Source organism: Quercus lobata, chromosome 3 (genome assembly GCF_001633185.2).
Source record: "Quercus lobata isolate SW786 chromosome 3, ValleyOak3.0 Primary Assembly, whole genome shotgun sequence".
Lineage (NCBI taxonomy): Eukaryota > Viridiplantae > Streptophyta > Magnoliopsida > Fagales > Fagaceae > Quercus > Quercus lobata.
The window spans coordinates 40778998-40805757 of NC_044906.1; the positions used below are offsets into that span (position 1 = coordinate 40778998).

The 26760-nt window shown below is 35.1% G+C and overlaps 1 protein-coding gene across 2 annotated transcripts; it reads left to right on the forward strand.

Annotated features, from left to right (window-relative positions):
- On the forward strand, positions 1 to 25998 carry LOC115981742 (protein transport protein Sec24-like At4g32640). Of its 2 annotated transcripts, XM_031104080.1 has the most exons (24): positions 2 to 1051; positions 1538 to 1768; positions 1993 to 2067; positions 2211 to 2309; positions 2981 to 3092; positions 3677 to 3804; positions 4271 to 4390; positions 8167 to 8247; positions 13159 to 13236; positions 13377 to 13469; positions 14457 to 14511; positions 16980 to 17056; positions 18379 to 18450; positions 18591 to 18674; positions 20247 to 20366; positions 20491 to 20559; positions 21228 to 21305; positions 21448 to 21586; positions 22136 to 22300; positions 22938 to 23083; positions 23169 to 23348; positions 23892 to 23980; positions 24129 to 24160; positions 25522 to 25998. In XM_031104080.1, the coding sequence occupies exons 1-24, from the start codon at positions 437 to 439 to the stop codon at positions 25629 to 25631; spliced, it is 3048 nt and encodes a 1015-aa protein (XP_030959940.1). In that variant the 5' UTR covers positions 2 to 436; the 3' UTR covers positions 25632 to 25998. The 2 variants fall into 2 exon arrangements, with proteins under 2 accessions (XP_030959941.1, XP_030959940.1); XM_031104081.1 differs by lacking the exon at positions 14457 to 14511 and having other exon boundaries at positions 1 to 1051; positions 18360 to 18450.
- The last annotated feature ends 762 nt before the right edge of the window (positions 25999 to 26760 follow it).

Consider the following 26760-nt stretch of genomic DNA (forward strand, 5'->3'; position numbering starts at 1 on the left):
GTCTCGTTGCACACAACAGTGCGACATTACTGTTTGCTTAGTCACTCCAAACTCCAGACTCCAAACTTCAAAGTGCATAATGTCTATTTTTGGGTACGCCCATTGAATAGAATACTCTGTGTCTAATCAGAGACAGTCAGCACAGTTCGCAGATTTTATACAATCCTACCATTCCAACCAGCTCCGATCGCAGGTTGCACTCCTAAAAAACTTTATTACCCATCACAACTTAAATTTATGCTCTACACGTTTGCTTTCTTTCTCTAATCTTCGCTCCATTTCTGAAAGCTTACTCTAGTTTTATCCTTGTTATTATTATCACTGTTATTTGTGGATATATATTTCCGAACATTCACTGCTCAAATTTACACAAGGGTTTATTGAAGAAGAACAACAACAAACAAAAAAGGGTTCTGGGTTTTGTTTTGATTGATCAATGGCATCTTATGTGCCTCCTGGGGCACCTAGACCTGCCAGCAATGCCAATAATCCTCCATCATCACACCCACCCCCTAATTTTCGGGCTAATCCCAATTCATTAGCTGATAATTTGCACAATTTGAATTTCAATTCTGCTGCCCCTAGAGCTCCCTCCCCTTTGCCCGGGACGCCATTTTCTAGACAGGCCACCCAGCCACGACCTCCATCAGGACCCCCATTTCCACCTACTTTTAGTCACCCCAACGAACCGAGCCCTTGGATTGTTCCACCACCGGGTGCTCGCCCACCTCCTTTTGTTTCGAGTGCATCACGTGGTTTGGCGAGTAACGGGCAGCCGGTGTTTGCCTCAGGGGCATTGCCTGGTGGACAGTGGTTTCCTCCACTTGGCAGTGCACCACAACCCCCTGTCAGGCCTCCACCAACAATGGCAATGGCTCGAGCTCCTCCTCAGCCTCCAACCGCAACTTCTCGTCCCCTTATGGGAAGTTCATTGATCAGAGCTCCTCCAGTGCAACCAGCATCACCATTTTCAGCAGCACCACAAGCCAGACAGCCACCTACTACTGCTTATCCTTATGGCCAGCCCACATGGCCCTTGCAACCTGGGCAGGTGAGCTTAGAAGTTTATTATTGTTGATGTCTTATAGTTTTTTTTGATTGGTAATAAGAATTTAATTAAAAGAAAAGAAGGGCAAAGCCCAAGAAGGCATGCAATGCCAAAACTGATTTTTAATTTTCATTGATGGAGAAATTTTTATGGCTAGGATTTCATTTTCAGGTGCTATTTTACTGCTTATTATTAATTAGGGAAGCAGGAGTTCGTTTTTCATGTATATTCAAGATAGTGCTATCTACTTAAAAGGCCTGCAATGCTAAAATTGTTAACTTGTGCTTATATTTGCTCTGTCAGGTGATTTGTGAGTTGGGTATATGGCTTGAGGTCCTTTTTCCTTGGCATAGGTAGTCAAGGCTTAGGGTTCAATTTTGTAGGCTTTAGGTTCAAAAATTATGGTTCTGTTGAAGTAATATTTCATGAGATTCTATGCTTCTCAATAAATCTAATGATCTCGATTTAAATTTTTTTTAATTGCTTTAGGGGGCTCCACCTCCACCAATTACTGGTTCTCCACAACCACCTAGAATGTTTGGAATGCCCCCACCACTACCAAATCAGTCTATGACTTCTGTATCATCTGCTGTGGGTCAAATTGGAGCACCTGTGGCAGGGGCTTCAAAGATTGATCCCAACCAAATTCCTCGGCCCATTCCAAGTTCCTCAGTGATCTTGCATGAAACTCGTCAAGGCAATCAGGCCAATCCTCCTCCGGTAATATTTTTGTTGGAGCATGAACTCTATTTCCTTCTTGCTTTTCGTATTTCTTGGTTTTTTTTGTTCCCGTTATTTAACTTGTGTTGCTTCTATACATTCATCTTATAAGGTCATTTAAACTGACATCTATAGGACTGTACATTGTTTATTTTTTTCTTTTCTTCTGACTTTTTGTTTCTATTCTAATTTCATGTTTTTTTTTTTTTTGCTTTTTTGTAAAGCCTGCTACAAGTGATTACATTGTTAGAGACACTGGGAATTGCAGTCCACGTTACATGAGGTGTACCATCAATCAGGTCGTTATCAATCAATTAATGAGATAGATTGGCAATTGTGTTTTTTTTCATGAATAAATATTTAAGCAGACTATTGGATGTCTATCTCATGGGCATTATCATTATTTTCATACTATTATTGATTTTTTTTCTTGACATTTCAGATTCCATGCACTGATGATCTTTTGACAACATCAGGGATGCAGTTGGCTCTGATGGTCCAACCATTGGCCATTCCTCATCCATCTGAGGAGACTGTCCAAGTAATGCATTATTATTTCTATGTTAAACTTTCTGTACTTTTATCTTCTTCTTCTTCTTCGATAGGTACTTTTTTTAACTAAGTAATACAAATAAAATGGGTGTATCCCTAGTAGACAGTAAGTATACAAGAAATTTCATGGTAAGTACTTTTGTTGTATTTTTATGCATTTACTTTAGGTTTAATTGTTTGTGGAAAGCAGTTACTAAGGGACAAAGGAAGCCTGACTTGTTTGACGAAGCTTGTGAATATTTTATACATTCTGTTGATGTAATCACTTGCACAAATTAATTATCAGGTGGTTCTTGTAGGTTTGTGATGTCCATTGCTGTAGAGAAAATGTTGACCTGGTTCACTGTTTGCCAGCATGTTTTGCTTTGAAATGTAGATCTGAGAACTTTGATGTAGGATAAAAGTGGACCTGACTACTTTACACAAATGTGTGTGTGCGCGCTAAGTGCTTAGTATTTTCTTTCTATTCCGCTAAAATATTCTGTTTTCATACAAGGGAAATGAACATCATAATATTTTTCAAGTATCTGGAATCTCTCATATCTATGTAGTAGTGTTTGTAAACTATGCCACACTTCTATCTAATTTGGGTATCATTAAATTCCGGCAAATAAAAGTCTAAACATTTATCTAGTTTTCAATAACATGAAACTTTTATAGGTTGTGGATTTTGGGGAAAGTGGTCCTGTTCGATGTTCTCGTTGCAAAGGCTATATAAATCCTTTCATGAAGTTCATTGATCAGGGAAGGCGGTTCATCTGCAATTTTTGTGGTCAGTATAAATTATTACTGTATTTTTTTGTTTTTTGTAGAGTGATAATTATTAATTCTGTTTGCTTGTTTATATCTTATATAATCTAGAATTTATCAACATCTTCATCTTCTCCCCCCTATTACCAGCTTCTGGAAAAGGAAAATGAGAACTCTTATGTTTTGTTTTTTCTTTTTTTAGTCAGTTTTTTTTTTCTTCCTGACATAGCTCACATTCTTCCACGGTGAAACTGTCCTTTGCCTGTTTTATTCTCTGTTAAAACTATGTGGAAGTTATTGGAATTGCTAGACATTATTTATATTATGAGTTATCAAAATGTAACGGAGTCTTAGTTATGGTCTATGCAACCATGATAGCCTCATGGGTGTTCAGCAATTTGACATTGATTTAGTCTTTGACTTATTGAAAAAACAAACATTGATGTAGTCTTTAGCATCCAGAAAGACCCTATATAATCAAGTCAATCTCATTATTCATTGCTGTCAATGTCGTATAATTTTGGCTGTAGTTTGCCTTCATCACATGATCAACAGTCAATATGGTCATATCTTTATGACATGTCACATGTGCCCTTTGTTTTGTAGGATTTACTGATGAAACTCCCCGTGAGTACCACTGCAATCTAGGTCCAGATGGTAGGCGTAGAGATGCTGATGAAAGGCCTGAACTGTGTAGAGGAACAGTTGAGTTTGTTGCTTCAAGGGAATACATGGTTAGTTAATATATATGATCTGCTGAATTAACATGAAGTAGTAGCTGATTTTAACTCTCTATCCAGTTTATTTTTCTACTGTATGTTGAACATTCTGATCAGCATGTCAGGTGCTTGTAACTTGTAAGTGTGCCTTTTTTTATGTTTCAATTGCACACCACCTTAGTTTATAGTAAAAGGAAGATTTTATAAAAGATGATCTATCATGGTTCTCTTCTCTTCCCTTTATCTATTGTTTTTCTTGCTATTGCACAGTTTTTATCCACTGAATCTTCTGTACATGCAAAAAGAACACTGGTTTATGTGTTCAAAATATCATATTAAAGAACACATGTAACAGATGTTGAATAATATGTGTAACAGTGCCTGTCTAGACCTTGGTGAATTTACATTATAACTTTTATTTTTATTTTTAATTACAAGTAATTTCCATTAGAACTTTATTCTTCCTTTTATTTTATTCCAGGTGCGTGATCCAATGCCAGCTGTGTATTTTTTCCTCATTGATGTATCCACGAATGCCATTCAAACTGGTGCAACTGCTGCTGCTTGTGGTGCAATCAATCAAGTTATTGCTGACCTTCCTGTGAGTTTTATGTCTATTTTATATTTCAAAGGAAAAAAAATCTGGGTTAAAATTTTTTTGTCTATTTTCTGAATGTGCATTTGATTATAATAATGCAATCAATCAATTAATTTTTAACATAATATCCTTTCACATACTCCTTACGTTTAGCACATACCACTCTGGAACCACTTCAATATATTTTTTTGATAAGTAAATATTTCATTATTTAAACGCAAAAGGGACGCCACCTATGTACACAGGATGTATACAACAGTGACACCAACATTAAGAACTAAAAGTAAAACTCCCAAGCATCTCAGGCAGAATAGCAAAAACGAACAAACCCGAAGCATTTTTCCACTCAAATAAAGTATTGAGGAATAAAAGCTTCAGATCATGTACACATTTTTCACATCCTTCATATTCCTGGAATTCCTCTACCGCCACATGCCCCACATGAAACAATTGGGTATCTAGCTCCAAATCACGACATTTCTTTATCTACCAAACTTATCTTGCTAACTTGCTAAGAAAACCACTTCAATTTATTGCCAAGCATGTTCACAACGGCACTGTTGAAGCAAAGATAATGCTATCAAATTGTGATTTTGTATGCCAGGTCCTGTTTGAACTCCAATTCCCTAAAGCAATTGGATCATGAAAGCAGTGAATGTTCTCTTTTATAGATTTTTGAACTTCTTTAACTCACATTGTGCATGGTTGTCCGACATATAGTTTCCAAATCTCTATTTTGTAGTTATACTTTGGGTTAAGTAATGTGTTTGAGCTTGGTGAGAGAGTGTAATTAAAGTGTGTGCGTGTGTGTTTAGGAATTAGTTTGTTTCTCAAAAAAAAAAAAAAAAAAAAGAAGCCCTATGAAGGAAAAAAAAAAAAATACTTACCTTGGTACAAAACATTGGCGTAAATATTAATTGACAACAATAAGTCTTGATGATTGACACTTATAATAAAATGAACCAACAGATTTTGCAGTTCTTTTTCTTTTTTACTTCAGATCTTCAATTACATGTTCAATAAATTTTCAATGTTAACAGTTATTTCATTTTAATTTCTCCAGCTGCAAAAAGTTGGCAAACCTACAAGCGTAAATTTCAGAACAACTTTTGGTATTGACATGAAAGACAGAAAAACTTGGTTCATAGATAAAGTATGAAAAATGAAGTAAAGTATATCATATACTTTACAAAGTCAATCTAGAAAATAAAAAGGCAGTATATAGTGGTACTGTGGTAGCAAACCATAAGTTTTAAAGAAAAAGATATAAATAAGGAAAGAATGCTTCTGAGATTGAAAGTTTTAGGGCATTGGTTATATTGGTATGCATAGGGAAAGAATGCTATTTGCTAACATCCTCCTCCATTACCATCAGCTGCAACCAGTCTTGTTGATTGGGAGCAGCATCAAGTTGATCCTTTAGTACATGGGCACATGATTAATGCACACAAGCTGATTAAATCTGAGACAGGTCTATAATGTGAGAGAAAGGGTGAGAACCAAATGTAGGAATTTTTTTTATTTGTAATTTGTAAAAGAAATGGCTCCTACTGGGTCTGCATTCATTGCTGATGGGTTCCTACAGGCTACAAAATGGGAAACTAAAATGGAAGAAGCACATGTCCTGAACAATGAAGTATAGTATATAGTTGAGAATCCCAAACAATGAAGGGAAGTATATAGCTGGAAATTTTAAATGATGCAAATGAAAAGTGTTTAATTCAATATAATATAGTTTAAAAGTCTTTGAAAATTAAGATGTTAACATGGAGAAGCTAGTTATTCTAAAGCTTCTGTGGTGGTAGTCATATAAAGAAAGTCCAGAATAAGCCTATTGCTGCCATTTTACTATTACCAATAGGTCATTCTTGTCTTTCCTGACGTTATAAGTATACGAGTACTTCTATCTTTTTTCTTGAGCTGAATACTTACCCTGCTTAAACTCAATAAAATCATTGCTTGCTTTTAGCCTTAAAATAATGTAATGTGGAATTTCCCTATGAATTTTCATTTGCTAAAATTAGATCAGACTGTATATATCTTTTCTTAGTTGTCTTAGAGTTCCAAAATGATTTTAGAGGTGTACCAACTCATTGTTGTGGTGCTTCCATGTAGTGAGGGTCCAGATAGATTGCAATGGTGTTTGAGAGGCATTTGGGTGTTTGATGTTCTGTCTTCTATGGTTTGTTGTGAGGCGGCCCAAGGGAGATTTCTTTTCCCTGAATAGAAATTTGGTGTACCAAAACACTAAAGCAAGTAGCTCTTTTTTTTTTTTTTTTTGTGTGGACTGCAGCACGGGGGACAATTCTAACCAATGATAATCTCAAGAAAAAGGGTATCACTTTGGTTGATTGGTGCTACATGTGTAGTTGTAGTGGGGAGTTGGTGGATTTCTGTTACTACACTGTGATTTTGCTTATATTGTGGGACTATGTTTTTGGCATCTTTGGAGAAAACTGGGTGATGTTGTGTAGAGTGATTGATCTGCAAGTTCATTGATGGAATTGGTTTGAGAAGCATTCTTCTGTTGTGTGGAATTTAGCTCCTTTGTGTCTGATGTGGCTTTTGTGAAGGGGGCAAAACTCATGCCCTTATGAAGATGTGGAAATGTCAGAAGTGCAGTTGTAGCTTTCTTTTCTCAGATTACCCTGTTGATGGTCCACTGTCATGGGTCTCAATGACAGTGGTATCCTAATAGATTTCGCTAATTCAATTTCATTCTGCTTGTAATTCTTTGATAGCAATTCTTTTGGCTATTTTGTGCTTTGTAGTGATCATGATGGGTTTCATTGCAATGAAGTCTGTTTCTTATAAAAACAAAAGTCTTTGGGGAATATTTTGACTAATGATATTCTTAGAAAGAGAGGAATCACACTAGTAGATTGATGCTGTTTATGTGTAGTGGGCAGTTGGTGGATCATTTGTTGCTTCATTGTAATTTTGCCTGTGTTGTGGGGCTGTGTATTTTGTTTTTTTTGGAGTTAATTGGGTTTTGCAACATAGAGTATTTGATTTAGCAGTTGGGAGAAGGAATTGTTTTGGTAAGCACTTATCTGCCCTGTGGAAATTAGCTCTTTTGTGCCTGATGTAGCTTTTGTGGCGTGAAGAGGAATTCTTGCACCTTCGAAGATGTGGAATGTTTAGAAGCACAGTTGAGGCTTTCGTTTCTTAGATTACTTAGTGAATCGTAGATTGTCCTGGGTTTTAGCAACAATGGTTCCATCACTGAGTTCACTAATTCAGTATCCTTTAATTGTAATTCTTAGGATATAATTCTTTAGACTATCTTGTGCTTTGTATGGTTCATGAGATAATTTTTTTGAAATAAAACCATTTACTTATATATATATATATATATATGTATATATATATTTGTTGAAGGGTCATCTTTGCCTTAGTTGTATGTCCGCTGACTATTTTTTATGTTTAATCAATTCTTGCACCACATTTTGATTGTCTGATTGATACAGTCAATAAGGAAAATAATGGGAGCTTATCTCTCTAGCTTGTAATGTTCTCATGTTACTATATAATATCATATACTATTGAAAATGTAGCTTCTTGCTTGTGAGACTTTTCTACCCCTTATTGGTGAAGTCTTGGCGGATATTGTTGAGTGTTATTTGTAGTCGTTTCAAGAATCTATCATTCTTTTTTGGTTTGCTTTAATTGAAGTTTATTCATACAATTGTAAAATGGAAGAAAATTTTTGTGACTACTGTATTTGTTCATTTATTTATTGATTGATAATTGGTGTATTGATGATTTTGTTGTTGCAGGAAGGTCCTCGAACAATGGTGGGAATTGCAACATTTGACTCAACAATCCATTTTTACAATTTGAAGCGTGCATTACAGCAGGTTAATAATGTAGTTGCAAGCCTTCCAAAACTTCAGTTAATGGGTTGAAAATTAATATTTTTGTTTCATTTTTGTGATATAAAATTATTTCTTTTGTACTTATAAAAAAGGCTTTATCCTTGTATTGAACTTAAATGATTTTATGAAGAGAAGAAGACACACTCATTATATCTGCTTGGTATCAAAAAAAAAAAAAAAAAAAATTGTGGTTGCAATCAACTTTATATCCATGCATGTGACTGCAATGAATAATTATTTTGCACCATAATCTGTATGCATTTATTTGATTTTTGGGACCGTGTTTGGGGGGGGGGGGGGGGGGGGGGGGATGATACAAGATAGAAGCTTTAATGGGCTCTAATACCAATTTTGATATAGGATCTTTAGAAATTCAGCACTTAATTAGGATTCTTGATGACATGTTGAAGGTTCTTGAATAGGGTTTGATATTTAAGGGGGTTAGGTTGGTTTAGGCAATAAAGGGATTGGATTTTGAATGAATTTGATGGCTGTTGGTGTCAAACAGTAAATAGAACGAAAAGCAAAGAAAGATAAACCCTTGGCAATCACATTAAGGAAGTAGAAGGCAGCTGAATGTGGATGTGGTTCCAAATATAGGGGAGCTGGTTGATGTTCTAGGGTGTAAGCAAGGTTTGCTCCCAATCAAATATTTAGGTTTCCCTTTGGGTGCTAAATTCAAAGAGAAGACGATATAGAATCCAATACTCTATCCAATTTACTGACCTATTTCTTGTCATTATTTCCTATCCCTGTTAGGGCTTCAACAGAGCTTTCTTTGGAGTGGTTTGGGGGATGAGTCCAAATTTCATTTGGTCAAGTGGTGCTCCTCTACAGTATGGGGGTTTGGCTATTAGGAGTTTGCGATGTTTTAATGAAGCTTTGTTGGGAAAATGGTTGTGGAGATTTGGAATTGAGAAAGAGGCGTTGTGGATGAGGGTGATAGGGGTTAAGTATGGCTGTGAGGGAGGTGGCTGGTGCTCTAATTCTGTTACAGGTCCTCATGGAGTGAGTCTGTGGAAGACTATAAGATGTGGTTGGCCTAATTTTTTACAATACATTTAGTTTGATTTTAGGGATGGGTTTGGAGTGAAGTTTTGGCATGACCTGTGGTGTAGGGAGAGCCCCTTAAAGATGTGTTTTCTAGAGTTATTCAGAATCAGTTGTGATAAGAAGGCTTATGTGGCAACTGTTATGAATTTTTCCAAAGGTCCCATCTAGAGTTGCTTTCTTTGTTTGGACTGCAACTTTGGGGAAAATTCTAACGGTGGATAATTTATGAAAAAGGAATGTTTGGATTTGGAGCTGGTGTTTTAGGTGCAAAGGCAGTGGGGAAGTCAGTAGACCATCCGTTACTTCATTGTCCTATTGCTATTGAGTTATGATCTATGGTTTTTGTCATGTTTGATATCCATTGGGTGATGTCGAGGACTATATAGTTGATCTATTAGCTTGTTGGCAAGGAAAGTTTAGGCATAATTGTAATGGATATTTGGAAGTTTGGGCGTCATCATAAGGGTGATATTTGGAAGGCTGACCCTCATCATTTGATGTGGTGTATTTGGCAAGAGAGGAATAATTGGAGTTTTGAGGATTTAGAGAGGACTTTACCGGATCAGAATTTTTTTTCTTTAGAACTTTATTGGATTGGATGTCAGCAGTAAAAAGTCACTATTTATTTTCAGTTTGTGATTTGATAGATGATTGTAATTTTTAGATGCTTGACTGTTTTTGGTCCCCAATTGTATACATCCTGTATACTTGGGTGACTATATTTTGGTTCAATACTTCATTATTTATCAAAAAAAAAAAATTCATTCAATTCAATCTCTCCATCTATTTTATTGACTATACAAAAGCCTTTATACAGGTTATTGGCAATCCCTTTCCTAGAAAGACTAGTACTCCTAATAATGCAGCCATGGAAGATTAACTTGCTACCATTTCACAAATTTGTCTAGTCAAGGTTTCTTTTGTGGGGCCCACATTTGAAGTCCAATTAAAGTATAATTTGTATGGTTTTAAAGGTCTAGTTATTTGTGTTTTAGAGATAAGACAGTTTTTGATTTGGGTTTTAACTCTATTAGTTATGGTTAATTTTGTAATTAGGAGGAAGATTTGTAATTTCAGCAATCCCTGTGAATTAAGGGTATTTGGTAATTAAGTTGAGTCTTGAATTTTATAGGAAATTGTAAATATCTTAGGTTTATTTTCTTTGACTCTAAGTCAATCTTCAATCAGGTTTTTGAAAATAGGGTTGTTTATAAAAGATATACCTAGAAAAGTGAAGTTTTAAAAGTTGTATTTTGAAAAACTGTGGTTTGATATTGTATTACCAAACAAACATCTAATATTACTAATACAAGAAAGAGCACTGATATATATGTGTTCAATGTACTCAAAGAAGAGATGGAATTGATTAATAAAAATATTGAGTTTTTTGAGCATTGAGGTATGTTAACCTTCATGTGATATTTTCTCCTTTTCTCTTCTCTTTCTTATGGTACTCTCTTCTCTTTCTTATGGTACTGTTCATAGATAATATACATTCAGTCTATGAACACCATAAAGCCATCTATTTCCTTCTTCCTTACAACCCCATTACCCTTGGCAAAGCTTACTTTGTTTAGTCGATTTGCTTTTGACAATCTTAAGTTTGGAACAACATGAGGACTTTCTAACATTGTAAAGTGCATTTGAGTTTCAATGATGGATTCTAACAAATATCTAGTTATATTATTTGAATGTTGAGGAAATGATGTAAATGTTACTTATCCAAAAAAGAAGGATATATGTCTTTCTATGACTTAATATATATATATATATATATATATGTATGTATATTTTTAACGCAGCCAATGAGTCTTGAACCTACAACTTTATTCTCCTCCTTACTGTTACAAGTAGAAGAGGTTCCATTTGAGTTAGAGCTCATTGGTTTCTTTTTATAACTTTATAGGGGATAGTTCTATCCCTAAGAAGCATGGACATGACAAGATCGCCAATGTGTCACCACATGTCGAGGACGCAGCTGCATGCATTTCTGTAGAGTGCTGAAAAGTTAACATTAATTTTTTATTTCAAACATGGTCAAGACACAATGCAGACACATGGTCAAGATGCAGCAAAAGCATGTTCATGACATAGTCTCAACATGGAATTTTTTTCTGAGAGAGAGAGAGAGAGAGAGAGAGAGAGGGAGTGAATGGAAAATGGGTCAAAACTGACGATCAAGCAGTATGATGATTGCTTAAAGCTCATTGGTGCTCTCTCTCTTTGGCAATCTCTTGCTTCTCTGTGTTTTATGTGCTTTAGGTCCATAAGCGTTAGTTATGTACACCGTCACAGTCAACCACTTATGTAATTGTGAAATTTGTTGTAAAAAAAGTTGTGTCCAAAACATTACCAATTTTATCAGCCCTCCCAAATGGCTACTTAATTTTTTTCTTTTATATTTTGAAACGTTATTATCCTTATCCTTTTGACTAGGATAATTTGTTCTAATTTCTTTTTTCTTTCTTCTTTTATCTTCAATACTGTCATTAAAATGTCATTGCTCTTTACTTTTTCTTTATTTTAATTTCTCTTTATTAAAACGATGTTATTATTGGTTTTAAAACATTTTGATGGTTGTTACTTACTTATTCTAGAACCTAAATTAAATTTAAATATGCATAAAAATATATTCAATATACATAAAAATAGATATTAAGTAATTAATATATATGTCCCTTGTCAGTGTTGGTGTCCTTGTTTGTACTTCTTTTTGTTATCCTTTATTTAAATTTGTTGTGGCATAAAGTAATGTTGTTCAACATGTGCGTCACTAGGGCCTAGGTGAATCATTTTGAGATGTATTTGTTTGTTTGTTTTGTTTTCTTTTGTTTTTTTTTTGTTTTTTTTTTTTTTCATGAGTGGAGAGAGAAATAATTACACATTAAAGGGGAGGAGAGGAAGCCAGATAGTGACACTCTGAATCTTCTCTCAAATTGTAAAAGAATGACTGGCAAGTTAGAAAAAAGGTTCCAAAGTAGAATGGGCATGAAAGGAAGTGAAGCTGCTTAGCAACTCTATTGTACTATTGTTGCTTGTGAAGAGATTGGTTTGCAGTCTTTGAACTTAGACATCCTTCTGAACCTTTTTCTGCCCCACACCCCTCCTCCCCCCTCCCCCTTCCCGGCCTTCCTGCCTCTGCTGCTGGCTAGATGAATCATTTAAGAAGTATTTTTTTGTTTTTTATTTTTCACAAGAGAGAAATAATCACACATTTTAGGGGAGGAGGTGAAGCCGCATAGTGACTAAAAACCTTCCCTCAAATTGTAAAAGAATGACTGGTAAGTTAGAGAAATGTTCTTACATACTTATTATTACCTTATTTTTCCTATAAAAAAAGTTAGAAAATGGTTCTAAAGTAGAATGGGCACAAAATGAGGTGAAGCTGCATAGTGACACTATTGTACTATTGTTGCTCGTGAAGAAATTGGTTTGCAGTCTTTGAAATTAGAAAGCCTTCTGTTATATTGTATATTGGCAAGTGGCTAAGATTGAAAGAATGCTGATGCATTGATGAGGCATATCAGGGTGTTGTTTGTGTCTTTTGGTTGGTCATCTTTTCTGCCTTTTGGATTATTATAATTGTAGTACCATGAGGGAGATTGATGGGCTTGAAGTGGGGGACCTAGGCTTTATTTCAGTTTTTTATATGAATATAGTTAGTCCATATCATTATTTGCCATTGTGACAAAATGTAGCAAACTTTTTATTTATTATCTCAAATGTATTTTGATTGGACTTCTGTTTCTTTTATGGTATATTTACTAAAATTTTGTAGTTATGGGTAGCTCTGACTGAAAGGGTTTGAGACAGATTTTTATGTTCAATATGTGTTTGCAGCCACTGATGCTCGTTGTTCCTGATGTACAAGATGTTTATACTCCTTTGCAAACTGACCTTGTTGTTCAGCTTTCCGAGGTTAGACTTTTATCTGTTAAGTTTTATTTTTTATTTTTTTAAATGCACTATGTTGATGTGAGGCAAGCTATTTACAATTACTGGTATGTCATTTTATTTCACGTTTTTACCAAGTTTGTTTGTTTTTTTTGTGAATTCAGTGCCGTCAACATTTAGAGCTACTTCTGGAGAGCATTCCAACCATGTTTCTGGAAAATAGAACTGCTGAATCAGCCTTTGGTGCTGCCACCAAGGTATGTCAATTTATATGAGGCAAGTTTATATACAAATGAAGCATGGAGTATGCCATTCCCATTCAAACCATAATAAAGTCAGATATGAATATGCTACTGTGAAGCCTATTTTGGCTTTGAATAGCAATGAACAAGTATCCAGACATGCTCATCCAAGCCTCCTTTTGGCTCTTTTTGGGTCCATGATCCATTTATAGATACTAATCTTCTTGTAAAGATGTGGCAAACAGTTGTACTCAAACACTGAGATATTGCAATATGCTAGTTTCTTAGCTTATAGCAGGAAATCAGTGTTTTCTGTCTTTTATGTTTGCAAGTTTTAGTTGATTTATATTTGGAAAAAATAAATAAAGGAAAGATAATAAAATAATGAAATTGCAAATGATATAATAGAAAAATGGACAAGAATTTGAAAATGTTACATTGCAACCGTCAGTACATCTTAAGTTTTAAGAAAATATATACTTTATACAAATAACTAATTTAAAATATTGTAAATGTAACAGTTAGCTCTATAGTTGATGCAAGCTTCAGTGACTGTTTTTCTTTCGTTCTGGTCAACTTGGATTTAGAATAGTGTGCTTGCTATGTTAAATGGACATGCTACAGGTGCTAGTGTTAGCCTCAAATATGGTGTTTAGGAAGGAAATCTTAGAAGTGAATGAGAAGAGATCTGGATGATAGTAATGAAACAGTGTCTGACACAGTAATTCAAGTCTTTTGTTACATTCTATGCTTGCTGCTTTCTGTTCTTATTTTATAAACACAATGTGCTGAATGAAATGTGCATTTTTGAATGGTGCACATTTATACACAAGGAAAATGTTGTAACAAACATTTATTTTCAAGTAGTAAAACTTTTATTGAAATGAAAAAGAGGATGCTCCTCATGTACACAGGCAGTGTACTGGAGGAAAGCATTATGCTGATTTTGATGGCAAACATTGTAACTATTTTGATATTTATACCAATTTCTTGCTCCTTTAGGCTGCTTTCATGGCAATGAAGAGTACTGGAGGAAGGCTTTTGGTATTTCAGTCAGGCAAGCTCAGAAACTCTTTTTTACACATAAATTTTATTAAAAAGCACAAACTGGTGCAATACCGGTACACGGGAAGTATACAATAGGTACACCTACAATTAAGCACAGAAATTACAACGATCAATTAAATGTGAAAAACAAAATAGTCGTGACATTGTCATCCACTCAAAATTTTTATTTGAGGAATGAAATTTTCAGGTATAAATGGATCTTTCACACCTCCGTTCAAAGCTTATTGTGTTCTCTCCCCAAATGCACCACTTGACATTGAGGAATTCCCTTCCAAATTTCTACATTCCGATGTCATCCAAACCAGCCTTGTCAACAATCTAACAGCTCTATTACACCTTTAGGTATGACTTATTGGAACCCCAGAAGAGGCTTAGAATCATAGTCCATAACTCTCTAGCTATAGAACAATTAAGAAGCAAATGATCAATAGTGTCCCCACTCATTTTTACACATACAACACCAATCTACGACCATGATATGGGGTTTCCTCAAATCATCTATTGCTAAAAGTTTCCTCAAGCCCCCTATGATTAGATGGAGTAGACAGAGCTTATCCTCTCCACTACCACCCACTGATTAAATCTATGAATGAAGATAGAGACTTCAGCTCCAAATCTTGCATTGTTCTAATGAAATTTAGATCCCAGTGGATAGTGCCATTATGATATTGCAAATGATCTGCCACTGAAGCTTCCCAATAACATGCAGTACGAAATAGTTCGGGCAAAGTCTCCTTCAAAGATTGATATCCATACCATATATCATGCCAAAATTTGATCCAAGTACTTTCACCCACCTGAAAACTAATAAATTGAGAAAAATCACTCCTCTCTCCTTATATTTCTCCATAGGAAAACACCGTAAGGCCCATTAACTGTGTTAGAGAACCATTCTCCCCACATACTACCATACTTTCTCTACCACTCTCCACAGACAATCTTATTAAGAGGGGATTCTCATTAGTTAATTGGTGGTGCATGTGTCGGCAAGTGGGGAAACAGTAAATCACCTATTGTCACATTGCAGTGCTGCTTAGGCTTTATGGAGTGAAGTCTTTAAGGCATTTCAGGTTCATTTGGTAATGCCATTGACCGTAGAATCTCTTTTATTTGGTTGGAGAAATTGGTTTGGGAGACACTCCTCAGACGTGTGGAATCTTGTACTGGCACATCATGTGGATAGTGTGGAAGTAAAGGAATCGCCGCACATTTGAGGATGTTGAGATATTGCTTGAGTATTTGCAGTCACTATTGATTTGCACCTTGTTGGATTGGTACCGGGCACGGGGTTTCACACAGTGCACTTCTATTATTGAGTTTCTATATTCTTGTGGACCTGCTATCTGATTTATTGTAATGTTATTTTTAGACACTTTGTGTTCATCATCATTGGCATAAAGTCTGTCTTTTCTTTAATACAAATCATTACTTATATAAAAAAATAATAATAATAAAGCCTCTCTCTCTCTCCATAACAAACCTCAATAATCATTTCCCCAAGAGCCACGGGCTTTGTTGTTGGGTGGTGTGTGGTTTGAGTCTACTCCTTTTGCCATGCTCTTTCCCTTTGATCCCTGATTTTTCATTCCCACACTACTCCCCTATGACTTGGCAAATAGTCAAGATATAGCCCATGGAGGTAGGCGAACCTGCGATGGATGAGAGTGACTTCCTTGCTGACTGGTGCTTGCTGTTTAACCTCCACCATATCATTTATCACCTAGCTGAAATCTTTCAACCCCCATCCTGAATCTCGAACTTCTGGTTCTATCACCAAACCACAGTTCATCTTACCTCAATACTCCACTACATATAAGAGTCGGCTGCATTTGTATTTTTGGATCTGGTAAACCTTTCCTGATTCCATAAAGTTTCCGAGGAAGCTCTGTTTTGAAGGTGTAGTGATTAAATCCGATAGGTGTTGAACGAAGCCAGGTTGCTTCTTCTCTACCTAGGAGCATGTTGTGCATAAATCTTTTCTTCTCTTCAATAATCTGAATTCCATAAGTCTGACCTCCTCCTCCTAAGACTATTTCAAAGGATTTGGATTCAATATGAAAAATCTTTCAGCCTTCCTTAGGTTCTGATCAACTACCACTTCCACCATTTGGCCTCCCTGTTTTGCCATTGGAGAAATAGCAGAGGAGGTATGGTGAGGTTCTGGTGTTCCCCAACACAGGGGAAACTTTTCACTGGTTAAGAACCTAAGGCATGACAAATAACTTGAGTATATCAGCTTGTTTGCAACAAACAGTTCATTACTAGGCAAGCTCAGAGACTTGAACACGATTTCATATTATTAACCTTTTAAAATATGATTGGTGTTACGTAATTGAAGCTGAAAAGTGCAATTAATTATGCTGTACCCCATAGATATATTGCAAGTATTAATGTTGTATTATAATTATTAGAATTCATGTGTCAGTTATTTTGATGATTTTTATTTGTTGGGTACAGTCTTGCCATCAATTGGCATTGGTGCCCTTTCTGCAAGAGACGCTGAAGGAAGAACTCACCTCTTTGCAGGGGAGAAGGTATTGATTTCTTTTTAGTTTTCTCCTCTTGTTTGCATGTTATCGTTGTTATTGTTTTTGTTTTTTTAAGGCAAAAATGCAAAACACACCCTCTAGCTTTGACTATAATTTATTTCAAGCCTCTAACTTTTTTTTGTTCAATTAAGTCCTCCGAGTTTCAAATTTATTCAGTTAAATTCTTCCATTAGTAATGCTCTATTAAGCACCCAAAAGTGGCGCCATTTTTGCATTTAAATTGATTTTCTGAATCCATAATTATTATTTTATTATTAGTTCAAAATAATAATAAAAACGGTTAAGAACACAGCTTTTTCCCCAGCACTTTCCCATCAACCAAACAGAATAAGTTAATTTTCTTCTCACAATCTTGGCATCTTCATCTTGAACACAATCACTACAACCCAAACTCAAACCCATCTTTTTCCCAAACACCCAGCAAAAATGGATGAAAACCCAAATAGAACGATGCTTTTGTATTCTCTTCCTAATCAGCTCAGATTCAAAACAGAATACACTTCTTCCTCTTTGTCACAGATACAGCCGACCAGTCCTCTTCCTCTTCTCTCGTGCCTTTGCAGCTTGAACCGCCACTTAGGGTTGAACTTTGGATTTAGTGGAGGCTTGCTGTTGACCAGACAGAATGACAACTCGTTGTTAGAGAAGTCGAAGAGAGAATCCAATGGGTTCTTTGGGTGGGTCCAGTTGAGGGAGAGATGGGTCTGGTGCTCTTGAAACCAATCTATCTAGTGTAATCCCATCACTGGGTTCAGCGGAGGCGGGTTTCAACATCGATCTATTGTTTTTCTTTTTGGCTTATTAACTTCTCTTGCTACTTTTGCTATTGTTCTTGTTGTTAGGTGGTATTTCTGAAATTGTTACTGGGCTTTAGAAGAGAATCAAATCAAATCTTTATGCACAGAAAATCAAATTGGCATGACTTAGCCCAAACCAATGAGGCACAGCCAATGCTCTAAGAACAAACTTAAAATTCTAAGTTTGTTCTTCTTGCTCTGTTTTTCTTTGGTTTCAGTTTCTTCATCTCTTTCCTTTTTTGTATCTTAAATAATAAATTCTATTTTGTTATATTCTGTATTTTCAAGAAAATATTTTTTAATTAATTTTATGGACATTTAATGGCAATCACTTAACAGGAAGTGACAGGAAGCCTTAATTGAATAAGTTTGAAAGTAAGAGGACTCAATTGAACGAATGTAAAGTTAGAGGACTGAAATGAATTCTGGTCAAACTTAGAGGGTGTGTTTTGCATTTCTGTTTTTTATTTATTTATTATTATAATAAACAGCATTGTCCTTGATTTTCAGGAGGCCCATAAATTACTTCAACCTGCTGACGAAACATTAAAGGCAATGGCAATTGAATTTGCTGAGTATCAGGTGAACTTTAAGTAATTACCTTTGAACTGGTGATGAATTAGCTGTAATTCTAAGTTCTGCCTGTATTGCTGAAAGAGATATAACAAATGTTGTAGCTTTCAGGTGTAATATGTATGTGCTAATTGTTCTTATCCTGATAGGTCTGTGTTGATGTATTTATCACTACCCAGACTTATGTAGACATTGCTTCTATTGCTGTCATCCCAAGAACCACTGGAGGGCAGGTATAAATAAATCTCTGGTTCCTAAATGCTGTTTTCCAACTTCTTGTTAACCTATTTCTTGAAGCTTCAAAAAGTAAATGAGATATCTTTATTGATTTACCATTCAAGATACCACTAGGAATCCGTTAAAAACCCCCTTTCCATCACCTTTGATATTAGATGGCTTAATGCTTCCATCACGAACAAATAGAAGTGGAGAGAGATGATCTACCTGTCATAAAACTCCTGAGCTTCCAAAAAAGGCAATTGCCATTCCATTGACTTGAATCGAGAATCAAACTGTGGAAATATAATATGAAATCCAGGTTTCTTTATTTTTCCCCTTAAACCTCATCTCTCCCACATGTATAGCAAGAACCCAATTTACTTGATCATATGTCTTTTTCAAATCCAACTTACCTATTAGACCTAGTATATCAGCTTTCAATCTACAATCCAAACATTCATTTGCTATTAAGGCGGAATCCAGAATTTTCCTTCCACATATAAGAATATTTTGTGTATCTGAAATCAATGCTCCCAATAATATCTTCATTCTACTGGCCAAAGCTTTTGCCACACTCTTGTTGACACCACTGATGAGGCTAATAGGTCTAAAATCTTTGAGACTTTGATGTCTACAGCCCCTTATTTTTTACTAATGAGTGAGATGAAAGTGGCATTTGGGCTTCTTTCAAACATACCTCTGTCTCCCTTACTGGATAAGCGTATTTCCCGACACGATAGACCTATTAATGGTTTTTTTTTCTTTTTTTCTTTTTTTTTTTCCTTCAGTGGATAATCTAGGCAGGCAGGCTAAGCCCCCAACTTAAGATTCCATTCATAAGGGTAATTTTTCTGTTGTCGTAACGGTTCTCATAGAAATTTTGAAAAACCTTCATGATATCCTCTTTTACCACCCCCAACATTTTTGAAAAAAGGCAATAGTAACACCGTCTGCCCTAGGCAATTTATCCCGATCCATATTTTTTTTTAACTCTTGCAAGACTTCCTCTTCATCAAATGGTCTTTCCAATTTTTTTGCATCCACTAATGTAATTGTATAACACCCATAAAGTTAAAGGGAAAATCTCTTAGAATTGATTTAAAAAAAAAAATAAAAATTATAAGGACATTTTATTGGAAAAACAAAAGACTACTTCATCCGAAGAACACAAAGAAGTCTAAAGAATTACAAAGAATACATAATCATGTATAGAAGTAATCATGTCGTGTCCATGCTTGATGCCAAAAGTTGGGTGCTTCCCTAGGCAAGGTTGTGCTTTTAAGATATGTTTATGATGAATTTGTTTTACTTATTTTTTATGGAGAACATTGTGGCTTTGTTTTTATAAAATGGATTTGGAGCAGAAGCCAGATATAATGGTTACTATTTTGTAGAACACGTTTTTTCCCCCTCATACTTTCTCCACCATCCAAATGATTGCTGAAAGATGCAAAACAATTGTGTATTATCATAGTTTTCAGGCTGTTTATGCAACTTATATGTTGTTCTAGTAGACATTATGCATTTAAGTTTTATTCCTTGTATTTTGGGCTGGCTTCAGGTTTATCTGCTTTTCACTTTTTCAGGTATATTATTATTACCCCTTCTCAGCTGTTTCTGATCCTGCAAAACTTTACAATGATCTTAGATGGAACGTGACAAGGCCTCAAGGTTTTGAGGCAGTGATGCGCGTGAGATGCAGCCAGGTACTCTCTTTTGGGGTACTTATATTTTTGTGGCCTCTTCTCTTGCCTGGTATATGATGATTGCTTTTACAGTCTTATAATTTCCTCTATGCTAGTACATTAATTTTTTTTTCATCTTTTATAGGGTATTGAAGTTCTAGAATACAATGGAAACTTCTGCAAACGCATGCCAACTGATGTTGACCTTCCTGGGGTTTGTATATCCTCTACATAAATATTTGTTATGTAACACACACATACACGCTTATCTTCCATGAATGTTGTCACTGACTGCAGTTTATGTGACTTAGACTGACACTGAATTATTGATTGAAGTTTTAATCTTGATTAGGAATAGCCAAGAGCCTTGTACCTCAACTAATCAGTCTCTCCTGATATTTCCAATGGAGACATTCAGGGTTCAAATCCTCCCACCCCCATTGTAACTATTGAATTATAAAAAATTGAGTGATTCCCATTGCATGTATAGGCTATTATACTGAGATTAGTTCTCTGTTGTTGATTCTTCAATTGTTTTGTAATCTAAATTCTAGCAATGGACTTGAGTCAAATAACCATCACTTGGTAATATGTCGCTGCCAACAGAAGAGAGCCCAAAAAAATTCTTTCCTATCACAAGCAACTAGGCATGCTTTTTATTTTTATCTTAATTTTTATTTATTGTGTTTCTTTATTTTGGTATTACTCTTGCTAAAACTGATTTTCATTGTTGCTATTTTACCTTTCCTTTTACTAGTTTTCTCTCTTATTGTGTGTGTGTGTGTTTTTTTATTTATTATTATTTTTAATTGGGACTGAACATATTTGGTTGCTATGATACATTTGTGCAAACTTCAACTGATCATCATTTTTGTTGTGCAGATTGACTGCGACAAAACCGTTATGGTTACCTTAAAACATGATGATAATTTGAAGGATGGCTCAGAATGTGCTTTTCAGGTACTAACTAATTTTACATTGTCTGCCAGGGAGTTTTTAATCTGCATATTGCTTCACTATATGTGAACTTTTTTGTATTCTATCAATTGGAAAATATAACTGTTCCTTTCCATTTTGTTATGCTGTTCTTTTCCTTATCCAGTGTGCCCTTCTTTACACCACCGTCAATGGACAAAGACGAATTCGAGTTACTACATTATCTCTGCCATGCACAAGTATACTAAGTAATCTTTTCCGCTCGGCTGAGTTGGATACTCAATTTGCATGTTTCTTGAAGCAAGGTATTTTGATTGCATATGTACCAACTATTTTGATTGCTGACTTGGATACTCAATTTGCATGTTTCTCATTTTTAATTAATGGATTTCAACTTTGAATGTATTTGCTATATTTGTTCTGCCTTGCCTCCCATGGCATTGTCATTAATGGTTTGTTTGGATAAATGAATTTAAAGAGAAGGATTTGGATTTCAATCTTTAGTTTAAATAACTTGAATAGTGTATTAAACAGCAATTTTTATCTATTGATGAAATTTTTGGATGAATTTAAGTTTTATTAATATGTAGATTTCAAATTATTTGGTGTAAGATGTCATTTCAAATCCATCATATCATGTGTTTTTTTAAGTAAAATCTCCAAAGTTGACATATCGTGTGTTGATAAATTTATATCAAGCGATTTATACTATTCTTATTCTTCAACCCCTTGATTTTATATCTTCAAATCCAAACGCAACATTCTGGAATTTTTAGAATGCATGATATCATTTTTGCAATTTTCTGTTTTTTGAATGAAGACTAACATTTTCTCATTTTATTTACTTTCTGAAGCGGCAAGTGAAATCCCTTCCAGGCCACTTTTGCTTGTCAAGGATCGAATGACAAACCTTTGCATCAACATTCTGCTTTCTTATCGTAAATTTTGTGCTACAGTGACATCTTCTGGACAACTTATTCTTCCTGAGGCACTTAAGCTTCTGCCTCTGTACACCCTTGGTATTGTTCTTTCTGCTATAATTTGGAAGTGAATTATATGAATGTATAATACTATGTTGAAAATGTAAACTTCTGTAACAGTTTTTTTTTTTTTTTGATAAGTAACTTCTGTTAAACACTTAATACAACTAACTGTGTTTATGACTTATGTAATTATTCTTTTTCCTGGTGTTGATACTAGATTCCTCAATCCACAGTTACCAAGTTTTATATTATTAGAAGGCTAGACACTTTCTTCAGATCTAGTTAGTTAAGATGACATGTTAGTTTTGAAAGCTCTGCCAGTTGGCAATGTTAAGTATCACATATTTTGTATAAGCAAAATGAGTGTGAATGAAGTTTCACATTGGTGCTTAGGCCAAACAAGGATTCACTTTGTTTCCCAGTAAAGAAAAAGACTGAAAGAATTAAAAAAAAAAAATCATTTTTCTTATCTTTTCCTTGATTTTCAATGTTTAAGATAGATTTATTTGGTATAACTTGAAATTAATTTTCCTTTTCACTCAAGAGTTGAGATTTTTTGTATTTCCTGTTACTATTGGTCAATGTTGGAGTCTTGGGAAGAATATGGTTCATCTTTTTATAAAGAAGTTCAGTAAAATGAGTTAATGACTTTCTTTCTTTTGCTGCTTTGCAGCATTAATTAAGAGTAAGGGATTACGAACTGATGGGAGAATAGATGAACGATCATTCTGGATCAACTATTTGTCATCCATTTCTACTCCACTGGCAATTCCATTTGTGCACCCCAGGATGGTGGCTATCCATGACCTTAATTCAAAGGTTTGAACTCTGCCATAATTAATTGTCTGGTACTGAACTGAAAAATATAATTTAAAACAAGTGGTACCTTTTTGCTAATTCACAGGAGGGTGATCAATCTCTTGTTCCTCCTGTGATTTCGCTTTCTACTGAACACGTGAATGATGGGGGAATTTATCTTCTTGAGAATGGTGAGGATTGTTTAATATATATTGGGAACTCAGTGGATTCAGATATCTTGCAACAGCTATTTTGCATTTCCTCAGTTGATGAAATTCCAGCTCAGGTAATTATAATCTTCTTTTCCCCCTAAGTGGTGATTTTTGCCAAATATTATTATTTTGTTGATTCTTAAGAACTTCAACCTGATACCTGAACCTGAGGTTTTGAGCACCTGAACTTTACTTTTGGCAACATAACTGGATATAATATCTACCGGTAGACGGGCCTAGTGGCTGAATTGTATATTTTGTTGGTTATCCTCCTTTACGTTTCTTTTCCAAGAGAAATTTCCTATTTAGGGCAGAAAAAGATGGTCCAGAGCACCTAAAAAGGATAGTATTTATTTTGGGTCTGACTTCTTTTTTAATTTTTTTTTTAATAATAAATAGCCATATGTAGTACCTTAAAAGGTGCCTTGTAGAGGTCAAAGCATTATTATTTACTCTTTCTACAATCACTATCAATGGGAATTTTGGGTTACATGATTGCTGGTTGAAAAAGCAAAGACTAACTTGTTAAAAATGTGTAGAAAACTAGAAATTCATTTACGGTGATGTCTTTCCATTCATGCAACTCATTATTGTTGCTGATACCTTCTCTTGACCAGTTTGTGCTGCAGCAATATGACAATCCATTATCAAAGAAGCTAAATGATTTGGTAAACGAGATACGGCGCCAAAGATGTTCCTACCTCCGGTATGACTGATGTTGGTTCTGTTAGTTTTTCTTGTCTTTAGAACAAATTGTAGCTTGCTTGAAATTATTATTCGATACATATATACTATTTCAATCTTTGATGCCTCAATTTAGTTAAAATGTTAAGAATCTTTTCTATTTCCTGCAGCTTGAAATTGTGCAAGAAAGGAGATCCATCAGGTCAGTACATTAGGATAACCCTTAAAACAAACAAGGGATCTAACTATTTGTGCTACTAGACAAGTACTTCATATGAAACAAGTCAACCAAAACAGCATCAATTTTATTTCCTTCACATCTCACATGATTCGTTTTTGCTTTCTACATAAGTGTAAGCATATTTGTCCAATGTTTTCTTTTCATCCTAATCTAATAGATACTTTCCTCTGGAGTTTAGAGAGGGAGATTATGAAGATACTTTAAATTCCTTTGAGCTTTTCAATTATTTATTTTTTGGGGAAAACAATAGAAATTAAACTATCCGGTATACTTCCATTATGCCTCACAAAATCTACACTTTTTTTTGAGGGTGCGGTTTCATACCTCAGACCTTTAAAAAGACAAATACCATTAGGCTGCAAAGCCATTTGTAATGAAAGAGATTATAAAGAAGATCCATCTGGTGTTTGGTCTAAAATGTGGGACTCTTGCCATTTCACTTCAGATGTCATCATGTGTATACTCATCATAGCTGTTATGGAAATCAACCCCCCCACCCCCCACCCCCCCCAAAACAGTTCCTTTTCTCACAACACTTCTGTCAAGAATTTCTGGCCTCACCAAAAATTAGGACTTGACTACAAAGCCTGCTAGAAGACAACTATACTGTGTTTTCAATTGTAATTTATCCAATATCATGTCTATTGAAAAAAAAAATATGTTTTGATTATCTCAATTTTAGAGTGATATTATCATATTGTCATTTTAATATTCATTTTTAACGTAACTTTTAGTCATGATGATGACTTGTATGTATCCTTTTTCTATTTGTGCATTCTAGTGCCCATGCAAAGCAATAGTGTTTTATAGAGAGTAGATTTGGATTTGTCAAATTCCACATGGAATCTGGAACTCTGTACAAATATTTGCAAAAAGTTTAACTAAAAGAGCTGATATATCTTTTAGAAGTTAAACATGTGTCACCATCAATCACTTAGTCCTCATTGTATATGCACTTTTCTCTGTCATGGACTGGGTTGTGCGACATTAACGTGCAGATAAATTGCCAATAACCATCACTTGTCAATGGTGCCAATAGTCTTCTAACCTGTAGCATTTTCTCCCCATAGAAACAAGGGGTGGAAGGTGAGGTTGCTTTGGTTCCATCCCTAGGGTGTGTGAGTTCTGTTTGCCTATTAGGAGGAAAGAGAGAGAGAGAGAGAGAGGTGACGAAAAATTTAGAGAACAGCAAAATGATGTTATCCCTTGATTATTTTCTCACTGTCCAATGGATGGTTGAGGTGAGAATTATCATTGCAAGAAATTTCATATAAAATAGTTTCAGTTGATTTTACTCACATCTCTACTTATCTGTTTTGTAGGTATGCTGTTCTTTTCATATATGATAGAAGACAAGAGCTCAAGTGGCCTCTCCTATGTTGAGTTTCTAGTACACGTCCACCGGCAAATTCAACTTAAAATGTCATCATGATCATACTTTGCACCTTTCAGTTTAATTTAGAAGTTTCAATCACCTTCCTCAAATACACAGTACAGATAACATTCAACGAAATATCAGATCCTTGCTACACACTGTCCAATTGCCCTGCCAAGCAAGCAGCACCGACTTTTTGCGTTTAGGGAGTGTAAAAGTGTACAGTTTTAATGGTGGTAATAAATTCCCCTTTATATATTTAGTTTTTTTACTCCACTTTCTTTTTGTTTTTTGGGCACTATAAGAGCCCTGCATAAATGGGGAAAATGTATGAACAGATGATTGAAAATGTAAGATCCCCTCAAGAAGAGGTGAAAGATGTATGAACAGTTGGTTGATTTAGAAATGGATAAGTTTAAGTTGATGATGGTGTCTCTACACAAAGTTAACCCCCATTGCATATCTAGATCCAACCTTGTAGTTCTACTTCTCAAAGATTTCTTCCACACCTCAAATAGCAGTTAGCTTTGCTATGATAGGCTCTCATGATGGGGCATGATTTTTGGAAGTGCCCTAGACTGCCGCATTGATGGAATAAATTGGGCAGCCTCTCAAATTTAAAATGAATCCACACATCTGACTTGTTTGGTCTTTAGAGGTCAAAGCCTTCTTCTTGTGGATGATCAACTCTGTGATTTTAGGAAATTTTACTAATTTGCAAAAAGGGTGGGCATCTGTAAGAAATTTTGTTAATTTGTATGGTTAACTTAGAACTCTTCATTAATTTACATCTTCTATTGTTTTAGAAGGCCATAAATGCAAAGATTTCATTAAGACTTTTCGTTTACCTCAACTGTTCAATGAGTGCCCCATATGTCTTTTCGGTCGCTGGGTGGCTTTTCAATTGCTAATTAATCATTGCTCACTCTTTGGTTCAATCAGTTATGATGGATGGATGGAACACCAATCTCTACTGGCCCATATAATCATTACCATCCAATCTCTCTAAACACGTTAGCAGAACTTTTTCGTAGGTGTTTTTATTTGCACCTTGACAAATACTACAATAACATGTGCATGAGCATGGATGATGTTAAATCCTGTGCGTGGATGATACTTTCCTATGTTATCATATCCTTAACATATGGATGATGTTAAATCCTTAGAAAGGATGACTTAAAAAAAA